At 52.9% G+C, this 14,553-nt stretch overlaps 1 protein-coding gene across 2 annotated transcripts in view; it reads right to left on the bottom strand.

Moving 5' to 3' along the window:
* Positions 1–13,748, bottom strand: part of SMAD3 (SMAD family member 3) — a 117,819-nt gene extending 104,071 nt beyond the window's left edge. The window contains exon 1 of one of the 2 annotated variants that reach the window (XM_072809334.1): positions 13,395–13,748. In XM_072809334.1, coding sequence (XP_072665435.1) covers positions 13,395–13,600 — 206 coding nt within the window. In that variant the 5' untranslated portion in view covers positions 13,601–13,748. Of the gene's footprint in view, positions 1–7,018; positions 7,149–13,394 lie in introns of those variants that run through there. The other variant, XM_072809335.1, reaches the window with a different exon arrangement.
* Positions 13,749–14,553: the final 805 nt, after the last annotated feature.

Below are 14,553 nucleotides of genomic sequence, written 5' to 3'. Positions count from 1 at the left end.
TTGGAGCTCATCGGACAGGGCCTCGCCTACGACAGCCATGTGGCCGGAGAACACAGAGGAACAGAGGACTCGAGTCCCTTTCCAGGCTTCCAACAAATTATTCGGGGCAAGAGAAGATCACAGGAACAAATCCTGAGAACATAAAGCAGCAGTGAAATGGCTCAGAGCCCTTCCATGTTCTCCACAGAATTCCACTGGCAGAGGGGTTATTTGGGGCCACGTGCTCCACAGAGGCCCTGGCACATTCCATGCATTTACCACAATCAAAGAGAAAGAAAGGCATGCTTGCTGTTATTTTTAATTCCTTCCTCAGTGCCTTCCAAAATTCTTCAGCAGAAGGATTATCCACTAAACTTGCACCAGCCACCGGCCAGTGGTATCCTCGGGGCCTCTAGAATGGAACAGGGGAGCAGGAGAGAGGTCAGCTTACAGAAGAAGTCTCTGCTCCTGGCCATTACATATCATCTCAGTTGCACTGGGCCTGAGGGCATCTCCTGGGTTTTGAAGGGACACGGCCTGTAGAGGATGCAGGCATTCTAGAGCCATGTGAATGCCTTGCTGTCTCCTCACTGCCACCCCCACCTCCACCCTCCCTCCCCTTCCCTTCAGAGCACCCATCAGCAGAGCCAAGCGTTCCCTAAGTCCTGCTCCAGGTAAGGAAGCTCTAGCGCTAACTTCACTATGATTATTTCTAAGGCCACATCCAGTTTTTAAATACTATGTTGCCAACTTGAAAAATGACCCCAAGTGAAGTCCCTTCACCCTCACTAGCAGTAAATAACTCAGCCCCTTACAACAGTATCATATCAACCGGCTGGCCTAACGCTCCCAGTTACCTTCACAAGTGTCATAACCACTGCCGCAGAGACAGGGTGACCGAGGGTGTCCATTTACCCACATTTGGCTGGACAGTCCATGCTCATGCTCACTTTCTGACCATAATTAATAACAGCCCTGCCCCTTTTCACTCTTAAATGGGTCCTCATTTGTTCAATAAATTATATATCGTCACCCTAGATTGTAGAAGGGCTGGAGCTTCTTCTTTTCTTTTTTTTTTTTTTAAGATTTTATTTATTTATTCATGACAGAGACAGACATAGGCAGAGGGAGAAGCAAGCTCCCTGTGGGGAGCCCAATGCAGGACTCGATCCCAGTACCCCAGGATCACGCCCTGAGCTGAAGGCAGATGCTCAACTACTGAGCCACCCAGGTGTCCCAAGGGCTAGAGCTTCTGAGGCAAATCCAGCTCCATTTCTTATCATAAGACCTAAAGCAACCTACCCAGGCAATCACATGGACCTGCTTATGAGGCAGGAAATTGCAAGAATGGTAGCCCCTTCTTGAGGAGCCTGGGGGCAGACAGCCAAGGTCAGGAAGCAGAGATCTGAGCCCAGACTCCTTTCTGCCACTGTCCCCTCAAAGCCTCGGGCTCCTCCCCTGTGATGGTGAGCAATCCAGCCTTCTCAGAGTACTGCAGACGGGTAAAGAAGACCAACCAAACCAGTTGATCAGTGGCCCATGCTAGTGTCCTGCATACTCAGTTCATGCTGTCCCCAGGTGAGAGGGCTAAGGTGACCCGCCACTGGTCAACACAGCTGACTCAACCCGTTAGGCAAGGAAGGCCCAGAGCCTCAGCTCGCCTAAGCTTCTGGCACCAGGCCCCAGAGCGTGCCTGCCCTGAGTTCATATTCCAATTGAATTTTGCGCATCATTTGTGAGTTATCTCTAAGGCCTTTGTGAGTACCTGGGTGTGAACTCAGAAGCTTTAGTCTGCCTCTGTCAGAAAGCATCTTTAGCAACACTACAGAGCTGTGCTTCATCAAGAAATAGGAAATGACACCGTAATATTTTCCACTCTGCAAATGCTTTGAAGGCATAGCTCATCCACATAAATAACCTCAATAATCCTACCGAGGAAGGTATCATTGTTCCCGTTTTAGTGATGAAGAAACGAGGCTCTATGGAACAAGGTGACGTGTCCACGTCACCAAAGCAGCGAGTGGAGAGCAGGGGTTTGAGCGTGGATCTCCTGAACATCAACCCAGAACTCTGCCCTATGCTGTCCCTTCAGAAGGTCTCTATCGGCATTTTCAAAAATGGTCCATGAACAAAAAGTGGTCCCTGGACACAAAACTTTCTCCTCTGGAAACCTGTTAAAGCTTCAACTGGCAACACCGACGACAGAAAGTGGACTCTAACAAGGTAAGTAAGTTGTACCCGATCTCTAAATGGTCAGCATGATTTCCACTTGCCCTCGGTGCTGAAAAGGATGAACGACTTTGGGGCGCCCGGATGGCTCAGTCAGAGGAGCGTGCAACTCTTGACCGCCGGGTTGTGAGTTCAAGCCCCATGCTGGGTGCAGAGATGAAAAAATAATAATAATAAAATAAATCTTAAAAAAAGAAATGAACAACACGAACTTAAGTCAACTGTTGCTCTTATTAGGAATATAATCTGTCTTTAAGACACTTGTGGAGCATCCTGCGAGTCTGCAGGAGAGGAGAACGGAGGCATTCTTGCTGACTGCAGTGTGGTTGGGACGTGGAAGACCTGCCGGTCTAGATGGTCATCAATGAAGAAATGAGAAAACACCGTCCAGAGGCATTCCACCTGAGGCGCTGTGCCAGGCACAGGGGACGCCAAGGGGGCAGCCGAGATCTGGTCTCGAGGCCTTTGCTTGAAGGGACCCGGCACGACTCAGCTCACTTTCCCAAGGAATCCATGGCAAGAGGCGAGCATGACTCACCAGCTAATTACCTGAACACTTGGGCTCCCAGAGCCCTCCTGGCTGTACAACTAGTCTTCTCTCCTGACGGCGAACAAAACACTATTTTCACCCTGGTCCAGACATAGCCTAAAGCCGTCCACATGGTGGTGTAAGGGATTATGACCCTGACCTGGATAACTCAGGCAGAAAACCTGCTGTTACTGGCTTGGGGTGGGGAGGAAATGAAGTCCGAACCCAACGGTGGCTCTGGCCCCAACTTGAAAATCCCCGACACGCTCAAAGAGCAAGGTCCAAACGCTAAGCCTGGCCTACTAAAGCCTTCCCTCAGTTCCTCTCTGGCTGCACCTCCCTCCATGCCCTGACCACCCCGAAACATCCTGCTTGCCCTAGATGCCAGGTCCTTCCACACCCCATCTGGCCAATTCCCTAGGCAGCCTTTGCTACACACCCATGCTCTATCCATTCATCGAGGTCCTGCTGGAGCTCCACCTCCTCTGGGAAGCCTCCCCGCCTCTCCTAAAAAGAGAGCTGCTCTTTCTCTGGGCTCCCAAATCAACACTTGTTTGACCTTGACCTGAGTGTCTGTCCCACCAGCCCACCATACCCGTGGGCAGTGTGACCCTTTTTGCCTCTATGCAGCTCAGAGATAGGACCTCAGCTCTGCATCTCTCTGTATCCCCTGAAGTCCAACATGAGGTCAGTGCCCCATAAATGCGTCGACCAACAAGCACACTAGTGGGGGGTCCAGCTCTCCACTCCACTTCTGAGACGGGCAGCTGCAATATGTGCCACCTTCTCTGTGACCTGTAATTCTCTCCAATCCAGCTTTGCGGTGAAGGGAATCCATCCCTGTCCATTCCATGGCACCTCCAAGGCTGGGCCTTGGTCGTGGCTAAAAACAGGCCTGCTTCCCCACCGGTAGGTCCCGGGCAGAGGCCACGCCAAGGCCCACATGCTGTCATGTACAAGTGACAAAAATCAAGGTAACAAACTGATACACAGGATACGTTCTATCCTCCACCTTGACAAATACCTTAGTACAACACAGAAGGCCAGGGTCGCGTTTCGCGTTCTCTGATCTCTTGGTTTCACAGTGGAATGCAGCCATCCAGGGAGAAGCGGGCCCGAATGCCAGCCCACCCCCTGGCACCATCACACACACTCAGAGGGGCTTCACGCGCCCCCATACAGACGCCACGGGCGTGAATTCTATCCAACTCCTCCATTCCCCTGCCCTGCTTGCCTTGTCGGCCCTTCAGCCCACAGGTGCACACACGTCCATGGCCAAGGCAGCATGGCCTTCCTTGGGCTGATGGATCTGGGAGGGGCCCAGGTGGGACCTGGAAGATGTCTTGAGACCGCCAGGACAGGGAACTGAAGGGTCAGAACCCAAAGCACAGTCTGGAAGGAGGAGGTGCAGGCTCCAGATGGGCTACCCCTTGGGGCGCCCCATGAGAAGGAACACACCCAGACGGCGGGCCAAAGGCCAGCCCTGTGGGCATGGGTCCTCTCTTGTGCCTACCTAAGGGCACTCACAGGCACCACCATCCTCATCTACGTCATTTCCGAGACCCGAGCTGCTGCCTCTGACCATCCTTACTTTGACAGCCAAGCTGACCGGTAAGGTGGTGCTTGGAACCGGAACTGGCTTCCAACTGGGTCTCGAAAAAACACCAGCCACAATAAACACCATGCACTTCCACACACTTACGGGCAGGCTATCGGTGACAAGTGCATGAGTCACGGCGTTTCTTCTTCAGGAGGCTGCCCATCCCCCGCCCCAGGAGCACTGATTCATCAAAGTTTGTTTTCAATACTATTATTTTTAGTCAGCCAAACAATTTTTAAAATGACAATCAAGAGGGGGAGGGGGAGGGCAGAGCCACCCAAGAATATGAATTGTTTCTGTTTCAGGAGCTCGCCCAGCCCTCAGTCAACAAGTGGCACGGCTGGGTTTCTCGGTGTGCACCGGACGTAGGTTCCATCACCACACCGAGGTCCTCCAAACGGTGAGCTCTGTGGGCAACTGGGTGGGGGGGTGCCCCCAATGGAAACCGACTGACACTGCCTCGAAAGGGAATGATGAGTGTTTCCTGAGCACCTACTATGTGCCATGAGCTGCAAATACTGGCTTGATTGCTGTTATCTCATTTCAGTTGATTTATGGCGGTCCCATCCCCATTTGAAAGATAAGGAAACGGGCTCAGTAAATGGAAGCAAATGTACCCAGGGTTGCCACAGAGCCAGCAACTGGCAGGCCCAGGCCAGGTTTGTCAGACTGCAGTGCCCTTTGCTCTCTCTTCATTACCATGCTTTTCCTGTCCACCCCCGCATCCCCCCCCACCCCTGCTCCCCAGGTAATATTTTAAGAATCTGTTTGGTTAGAGATAAATGGCAATGCACAAAATTTAAAGGGACAGCAGGACCGACCAACTCACCCTGCCCTCCCAGGCACACAGAGACATAAGGCTCACCTGGAGTCTGAATTCAACGAGGCTAACAGAGACTTTACAACAGGAACGATTTGAAGCAAAAGGAAAAACCCAATTTCCATCATCAGTGCCTGCTTTCAGCCCCTTGTAACTCCTCAAAAAGTCTTTTCTGGATCCATTACTCCACATTTGGGCTCAGCCCAGAGGTGATTTTTTAAGGAAAAAATGCCTTTTGGCATTTTTGAGCTGTGACAGCTTAAAAACAGACCTTTAAAAAACACACACCCAAAAAGCATCACTATTTTCAAGAGTCCAGTCTAAAAGGAAAAAAAAAAAAAAGGTGACACCTCAGAGCTACAACTTGGCTTGGCAATCGGTGATGCAACACTGAGCGGCAAAAGCAACCAGATTTCCAGCTCTGGAGGTTTCGAAGGTAAACCCTTACCCAGGGTGTCCTAAGCAGTACTCTCTCTCATCCTCAACCGAGAGCAACGTGGTAGGAGAAAAACTTGCTCAGTATCAGCACGCCTGGCCATGGGATACAGAAAAAAGTACTTTTTCGGGGGAAACTCAATTTTCACTTCCTAGCTGGGGTATAAACTGGTAACCTCCACGCTGCCTAACAAAAGGCACAATGCTTTCGAAATCAAGTAGAACCTTTCTTTATATAGATGCTTGAAAAATAAATAAAGGAGGCTTCCTGGGTAGGCTCTGACATATGAGCAAACATTTTCCACAGGTATCCTTTATAATGCCTACCTCTTACATTTCACCATTTTTAGGCGTCTGTGGTCATTAGAGTAAGTAAACTTCCTGCTCTGAGAATAGCCAAAAATAGCAACAAAAGAAGAAAAATTGCTCGCTGCATCTCAAGACACGCAGCCTTCGTGTCTTTATCCTCGAATTCGGTTATTTTTCCATTCCTTTGTAGTTAAATTTCACTGACGTAGACTCACAGGGTTAAGAGGGAGGGCAGGAGGGAGGGTGGGGAGAGAGGTAACATAATCAAAATTAAGACTGGATTACAGCTTTATTACTTTCAGTTGTATAAATTAATGGGCACCAGACTGATGGGGTCTTAGGACATTAATAATTAAGAAAGACCTGGGCTGTATTGTTCAGCTGAAGGCGTGCAAAGGGGAGCTTCTGAAATGGTTTGCATGAAAACCACTTGAGAGTTAGAAAGGCCCGCTAGTAAGGCTTAGCTCACCTACGAACAGAGAACATCTGAGGCTCAGAGACGTTAAGCGATTTGCCCCAGGTCACACAGCTAATCAGAAACAGAGCAAAGTCTAGAACTTACCCAGGTCTGCTGACTCTTGCCTCCAAAATGACCCCAAAAACCTTGTTTATAATGAATTTTTCTTTGACGGCATTGATGGGGAGAAAAAGCCTGCTAAACAAACTTTAGCCCAGTCCAGAATTAGCCAAACTTCTTAATTAATAGGCTTCTACGGTGTTTTCATTTTCAACTGAGTCTCTCTGTCAAAACATTCTGCAGCAGTGTGCCACTGTGGCAGGCCCGCTGCTTACAGCTGAGGCCTCAGATAATCAACACCGGATAGTGTGACTTGTGTTACAGATTTGTTATTTCTAAAACTGTTAATTAAATCAAAGCAAAGAATAATGTTACACACTCACGCACACACCTGCGCACGCACACACGCGCAAATTACCGTTGTCAGGAGTCAGAAAACCTGTAAAGCTTGAGGGATTCAGCCCCCTGGCATCAAGAAAACAGCACTTAGAAATCCAAGAGGATGAACACACAGAGCGTTATTACCTATCCAAAGAGCCCATGTTGGCAGCCAGTGGACTAGAAGCTCCAAGAGGGTAGGGATGGTGTGGTCTTACTCACTCTATCACCCCTGCCACCTAGCACAGGGTTTGGCTCCAGGTAGGTACGATGCAGGACAGCACAGAAATGGACTGGACAAGTTCTCTGGAGATCTCTGTTCTAAAACTTGGCATACAGTAAAATTAGAGACCAAATTTCTGCAGGGTGGGGTGAATAATAACCTTTTCCAACTGTTTCCAGGAACCACTGTGCTTGAAGGTGGAGACGTCGAAGGCTCCAGGGCCAGGAACCTCTCAGTGGTCACTAGCTGACTGCCCGCCCTCTCTGGGGAGGAGCTACTATCATCCAACAGCGCACCAGCCATTCCTGTCTGCAAAGGGTGGTAAACGTCCCAGCCCCAGGCATGCTCAGCAGCAGGCTGCCTTCAGAAGCAGCCTTTCTGGGCACTTCTCTTCCCAGCCAACTAATACCATCAGATGTGGATTTGGGGAAAGGTGCAGAGTTTTGTTTTTGTTTTTTTTAATAGGTCAATACATCAAAGCAGAGAAGGACAAAAGTTAATTAAGACTAACCATGAGCCTTGTTGATTGAGAAAGCTGCAGCCCACTGCAGAGAACTTAAGAGCATGCATAAGAGTCTGGGGGGCGGGGGGGGGGAGTGGATAAAGAAGATGGGAGAATAAGGTAGAGGGAATAAAGTCCCATTTCAATTTTTCAAGCCAGAGCTGCTTGGTCCTATTTATTTCATAAAGGAGCTCACACAGAACAATGGCTGTATTGTGCATCAAACGGCATTAAAATCCCCTAATAAATTAACAAGTGAAAATTAATGGTCGCTCAGTCCATTAAATCATGTTAATTTTATTTCCATTAAAATAATACAGCAATTACAAGTTTACATTATTAAACCAATATTTATTTTTCAAAAACTCATTTTAATTGGATTCCTGATGTGATAAGCTTGAGCCACGTTCTCTCCATTTCGATAGCTTCTTGCATTTCTCATCAGAGCTAAATGACTACTGTATTGGCTGACTTTTCTCCGTGATTAAAACGGTCCTTTAAAACTTGACATCCTTGCAAAGACCTTTAAAAATATACCATTCAAAGCTCTTCCGTTCACGCAGAAACTCAGGCTTACAGGATTCAGTTCAGCAAGTGTTAACCAGGGACACGGAAAGGCTAGGTCACACCAAAATTCTGAAATTCTAAGTATCCACATCAAAAAGTTATCCAGTTTGTATTGACACTCTTTGTTACATTCTGAGCTAATATACCTAAAGTCACTGTTCCTCCCACCCAGGAAACCTGAATTTCAGGTTTGCTATACTAAATTACTTTTTACTTCAAAGAGAGAACGCTGTACTCGGAGTAAATACTGCACTGCACGCAGGTCACTCGCCCTTCCGAGCATGCTATGATGTCACTTATTTATAACAGTACTCAGTTTAGCCAAAGACAGAAGATAAAGACACCCTCATTGGGCAGCCCTGGTGGCTCAGTGGTTAAGCGCCGCCTTCAGCCCAGGGCCTGATCCTGGAGATCCGGGATCGAGTCCCATGTTGGGCTCCCTGCATGGAGCCTGCTTCTCCCTCTGCCTGTGTCTCTGTCTCTACCTCTCTCTCTCTCTCTCTCTCTCTCTCTCATAAATAAATAAATAAAATATTAAAAAAAAAGACACCCTCATTCTTGTAGATTGGTATCACCACGTACCCAAAAGCTCACATGATCACCTTGTAGTCCAGAAACTTCCTTTGGATAATAACTCCTCACATTGACTCCTCCCTCCTCTTCCCACCTCCTCCCACAGAATTAACGGTCTGTCCCCATGTCCCTGGGCACTTTGTACATCCTTCGGGAGCAGCTCATTTCTTGTATCTTTGGCCAAGTCTGTCTCCCCCTCTAGACAGGCAGCTCCCTGAGAGCCAAGGCCCTGCCTTGCTCGTGGTGGCAGATATTTAACAAATGGGTGAGCAATTCAGTAACAGAGGAGTGATGAACACGGGAAGCTAAAAACCTAACCCTTCTTTCTGTGAAACTCCCGGGTTGACCAAACATTTCCACAGGCCTTAGAGCATCCTGATTTCACAGGTGCAGACATTAAGGGGAACTCCTAAGTCCCTCCGGATATAAAAATGGCAAGATCCAGGACTTGAATCCTGTGCTTTTTCTGGAGACAACAGATGGCTGCCATTATTCTATTTTCTGACAGTGACTTCCACAACATTTAAAAGACACATTATAGTCCCACCCTCAAATCACCCGATACTAAAACTCATTTTTCTTCTGTTGGGTGGGAATAAAAAAGCAGTAGCAGTTAGACCCTCAAATAATGCCTTATTAGGGTTTCCATTACTGAAGTGGAAGCTCTTCACAGGCAGGGGCTGTCTCAAATTTACCTCTGCATCCTCTCTCCTTGCCTGGAATATTGACTCAGACCTAGGAGGGGACCAAGGATTATCAATGAATCAACAAGATCCAACCCTGTGACATCTGATCAGGATCCGGGAGCAAGGGGGTGTCTGTAACACGCACTGGCCCAAACATACGACTCCTGCATGCAAGCGGCAAGTTCCAAGGTTCCAAATGTCAAGGGAACATCAAGTGGCATCTAGGTCCAGCCAGAGCTTCGAGCCAGCCCCAGAGTCAGCTACTGTGGTGTCCGGGCCCCTCCTCTTCCTAGCCCTGTATGGAACCAGAGAAAGGAGAGCATGGACCACCTCCCCGGCAGCCAGAGGTGGGCTTGCTTCCAACGGGCTACACCACAATGGTGTTCTGAGCGCCTGTCAGAGAGGCGGGTAGACAGGAGATAGTGAGGTCAACAAGGTATTAAAGAAGCCACTCCTGCAGCCCTGGTAAGAGGTCTGCCCCCAGATGTCTGAGAAAGGAGCCTGAAGGATGACGGTCTTTTTCCTTTCTCCCTAGGGTGAGAATAGCTTGGCAAAGTCCAGGTGACTTAACAGGAGGAGGCTGTGTTAAGAGGCCAGGTTTACTGAGGAAGAGGAAATGGCAGGTGTCAGACCTGGTGTTGGGTTCAATTCCCCCATTTTCCTCTGGATGTTGACATGAGAACGTGCTTGGACACAAGAAAGCCCCAATTCCCTTCCAAACGAACCAGACATGAGGTCTGCTCCAGCTCCCAACCACTGGGCCAAGGCATGGAGCCCATCGGTGGAAGCACAAGTTATCAGTGTCCACCAAAACCGTCATGTTGCAGGGTGCCTGGCCCCTCACTGCTGACACAGAAGGCACAAGCCCTCTCTTCCTCTCCGAGGCAAATGCTGGGACTCCCTTCTTCACTGGCAGGAGGATACCTGCTGCTTTACTCCGATACTCAAGGCCGGTGACAGGGAAGATGCTGTTATACAACTTGTCTAAGTCCTGCCCCGACCGCCAGACCTCAGAGTATCCTGATAGCCTCTCTGCTGGGGTATCTAAATCAAGCTCTTACCATTTCCTTGGCACTGGTCTCTTTTACATTCTTGGGACCGGGAAGCCTGTACCGCTCCAGCTCCCCTGACTGCCGGGACAGGTTAGAGCCGGCGTAACCCAAGCAAGCACGCAGTCTGGAAGATCCGAGGATGCAGCCGCAACTGCCAAGGGTTGCTGCTGCTGATCACGATTACGTCGTAGCCAAAACACGCTTGTCAAATCTCCCCAGACTGAGGTCTCCTGAAACCCCAGGGCAGTTTGAACCACCCAACGCCCCACACCCCATGGGATAACTAGGCTAAGTATCTCCCTCGGTCAACTTCCCAAAGCCCTGGTTACAAAGGTAGTGCAGAGAGAGCAGACAATATGACCATCACCACCACACTCTTTGGGGCTGAGCAGACACGCTGATACCACTGACGTGGAGGCCAGCTAGCCACCTTCCCAAGACGTGGCCTTTAGTTTTCTGCCCACGACCAAAACAGTGGCGGCCGTTGCCAAGGGAGACAAGGTGACCCAGAGGCGTGGGCACGAAATCCGGGGATGGAAATCCATTTTGTCTGGATCCACCCAAGCAACTGGGTTTCCCTGAGAAAAGATTAAAAACAAAATCTACCTTCATATAAGGCCCCTGCCAAGGCAGGTGGAAAAGATGCCCCACTCCTAACAGAGTCATGAGAAGGCCGGATCGAACCTGCTTGCTTGAACTCCTAGAAGTGTCCAAAGTGTTCCTATGCCTCAAGCTGTGGAGGACTTTGGAGGAGGGAAAGAAGGGCCACAGCTACGCTCACCTAGAGGGCAAAGCCCTACCAAGGCGAGGGAAAGCCAGGGCTCTCCCCCAAGCAGTCACCAACCCAAAGACACATCATCAGCAACCTTACCAACCAACCAACCAACCAACCAACCAACATGCACAGCCGCCCCCACCCCAAGCTAACTGTGCTCTAGCATTCAGCAAAGAATGTATTTGGAACTTTCGAAGTAGAGAGCGGCGCGAAGTAGGAAAAGGGGCGCAACTGGTCAGAGTCCCAAGTCCACTGGGCCAAACCTTTTACCTCCCTCCTTCAGTTTTCTCCACTTTTAAGAAAAGGAGAGAAATCTGAAGTCTGACGGCCTTATCTAGTCAGCAGGAGTTTCTTGCTTTCCTGATCTCATTAAAACCATGTGAAAGTGCTCTGAAAACTGTAAAACACTTCATGCAGCTGTTCATTTTATAACTCATGCTTTTTCTTTCCTTTTTCTTTTTCTTTTTTTCCCTCTGTTTCAAGGCACAAAGCACTTGTCCTCAATGCACCCTGACAGGTAAGAAGGCACGTTTTGCACATCCCTCCCCAGACGGGAGATGTATGACGCTCATTCACCCTACCCCCGCACTCCAGCCAAAGGAATAAAGAAGGATTCAGAACCAGAGCTGGGACCAGAATCCAAGCCTCACGACCCCATCACATCACACCACCTCCTCTGAAGTCAATTCTGGCTCCGGATCACACACCCAGGGCGCACTTCCCAGACGACACACAACCTTCCCTCGCCTTTATTGACTGGATCCACCCAGTTAAAAAAAAAAAAAAAAAACTATATATTACTTTTTAAGTCAGCACTCCCACCATATGTGGCATTTATTTCCAGAGGAGGCCTGTTCTGGGTTCCTGTGGACAGATGTTGCTTTGTGCCTGCCTCACACGGCGTGTACAGCTGCCCCGAGCAGGTGGCCAAGGATGCAGTCCACTCCTGGCCCAGCAGCAAGGAGGACCATCTTTGTGGGGCTCAGGCCCTGCAGACCCTCTACTCCTAACTCTGCAGCCTGGGACCCCGAGGACATCCCACCCAGATCCACACATACACACACACACTCCTTTGGTGCAGAATCAGACTTTAAAGGGGGCCCAACCGGGAGAGACAGGAGGTTAAAGTGCACACACACACACACCTCCTCCACGACACACACACACACACCCCAATTCCCAGCCAGGGGCAGCGAAACTAAAAGAAGGCCCTGGGGAGTGGAGAGAAGTCACTGACCCCTTCCATCAGCCATCTGTGAGCTCCCGCCTGACCTAGCTAGCGCGATGCGAAGGAGAAAGGAGGTCCAGACAGATGGCAAAGCGCTTGGAGAAGGAGAGCTCTGCAGGAATGCGAGGGCCGATGCGAGGCCCACTTTGGGGTGCGTTTTGTTATCTGATCAGCTCTGCCTCTCCTACATTGGCCGCAATCTCAGGCTGAAAGCAGGGCGCGCGCGCGCACACACACACACACACACACACACACACACACACTCGTCGGGGGAGGGGGGAGGACCCTAACCTCTGCCCCCGTCTCTCCTCTGCAAGCACCGCGCTGCACCGAAAGTGCGTGTGCGCGGAGGGGGCGGGCGGCGGGCACAACCCGGGCTAAAAATACTCGATAAAAATGCTAATCCCGAAGGCAAAGAGAGAACCAAGAAGGAACCTGTCAATCACGAGGCTCCCGCTCCGCACCCACAGCCCCAGCTGTACGGACTGCATTCCTGTTTGCGGAGGAGAGAAGTGGGGGGACAGGCCCGAGGGGAAGAAAGGGAGAGAGACACCACCACCTCCACGAGCGCGGGCCGCGGGGGCGGGAGGGGGAGGCGGCGGCGGAGGAGGGGCTCCGGCCCGCGGAGCCGAACAAAGCGGGCCTCAACTTCCAGCCCCAGCCCCAGCCCCGCCGAGGTGGGGGCGGCCGCGTCCAGCGACACCCCCTCCCCGGGAGGCGCAAGGCGAGTGTGCGCTCTGGGAGGGAGCGCGCCCCGTGGAGGCGCTGGGCTCTGAAATCTGTGCAAGTCCAGAGGCGGTTTTGTTGGGGGTCCCCCCCCCCGCCGCTCAGCGCCTTCCTGACCGCGCTCCCGCTGCCCCCCCTTGCACACACACACACACACGCACACACACGCGCGCGCGCACCAGCCCTCTGGCTCCCACCCCACCCGCCCGCCCCGCCGCGCTGGGGGCACCGGGCGGGCGCGCCCCCGGGTCGCTGGGGCCCCCCACCTGGGGATGGTGATGCACTTGGTGTTGACGTTCTGCGTGGTGATGGCCTTCTCCAGCTCGTCCAACTGCCCGGTCTTCTTGAGCTTCTTGACCAAACTCTTGACCGCCTTCTCGCACCACTTCTCCTCCTGCCCGTTCTGCTCGCCCTTCTTCCAGCCCAGCAGGCGCTTCACGATCGGGGGGGTGAAGGGCAGGATGGACGACATGGCTGGGGAGCGCGCGCGGGCGGCGAGGGGCGCCCCCGGCGGGGCTGGGCGCGGACGGGAGCTCGGCCGCCCGAACTTCGCCTCAACTCCCGGCCGACTTGCCCGAGCTCCCGGCCGGGCCGCGGCGCTGCAGCCAGCGGGGCTCGGCGCGCGGCCCTGCGCCCCCGAGCGGCTCCCGCGGCGGGAAGGAGGCGGCGGGAGGCGGCGGGAGGCGGGCGGCGGCGGCGGCGCCGGGTCGGGAAGGCCCCGGGCGCGGGGCGGAGGCGGCGGCCGCGAGACTCCGAGTGGCAGAAGAAAGTTTGGGTTTCCGCACGGGGTTAGCTGTTTGGGTGCCGCCTCCAGGAAGGAAAGTCCAACCCCCAGCCAAACTTTGCTCGCCTCGCCCGCTTTGATGCGCAGATCCCTCCGCCTCGCCCGCCTCGCCCGCCCGCTTCCCTCCGCCTTCCCGGCTCGCTCGCTCGCTCGCTGGGCCGGCCCGGGGCGTGCGCCGCGCTCCCGCTCCCGCGCCCGCGCCCGCGCCCGCTCCCGCCCGCTCCCAGTCTGTGTTTCATGCAAATCCGCGTGCAGCCTCCTTTCCAGGCGCTGTCACCGCCCCCTCGCCGCCGGGGCTCCCCGCCTCCTCCCCCGCGCCCCGCCGCCTCCGCCGCCTCCGCCCCCTCCGCCCCCGGGCGCCCGGCCCACCCCCAGCCTCCGGGAGGGCGCCCGGCCTGCCCCCGCCCCGCGCGGAGCACGCCCACGTGGGCGACCCGGGGCCGGCGGCGGCGCTGGCTGGTGCGCGCAGGACCCCGCGCGGCGCGGGCCTCGAGGGCGCAGGGCGCCGGGAGGAAGTCGTGGGAACCGGGCGGCGCGAGGGGAGGGCCGGGTCCTGCGGCGGCGTCCACGCTGCGCTCCCGGCACCCACACTCAGGAAGCTCGGCTGCAGCGGCGGGCTGGAGAGCCACACCGGCGGCGGG

The sequence above is a fragment of the Canis lupus genome, chromosome 32, assembly GCF_048164855.1.
Source record: "Canis lupus baileyi chromosome 32, mCanLup2.hap1, whole genome shotgun sequence".
Classification (NCBI taxonomy): Eukaryota; Metazoa; Chordata; class Mammalia; order Carnivora; family Canidae; genus Canis; species Canis lupus.
Note: the sequence above shows the minus strand (reverse complement) of the source record. Positions and strands in the feature narration are given on the sequence as shown.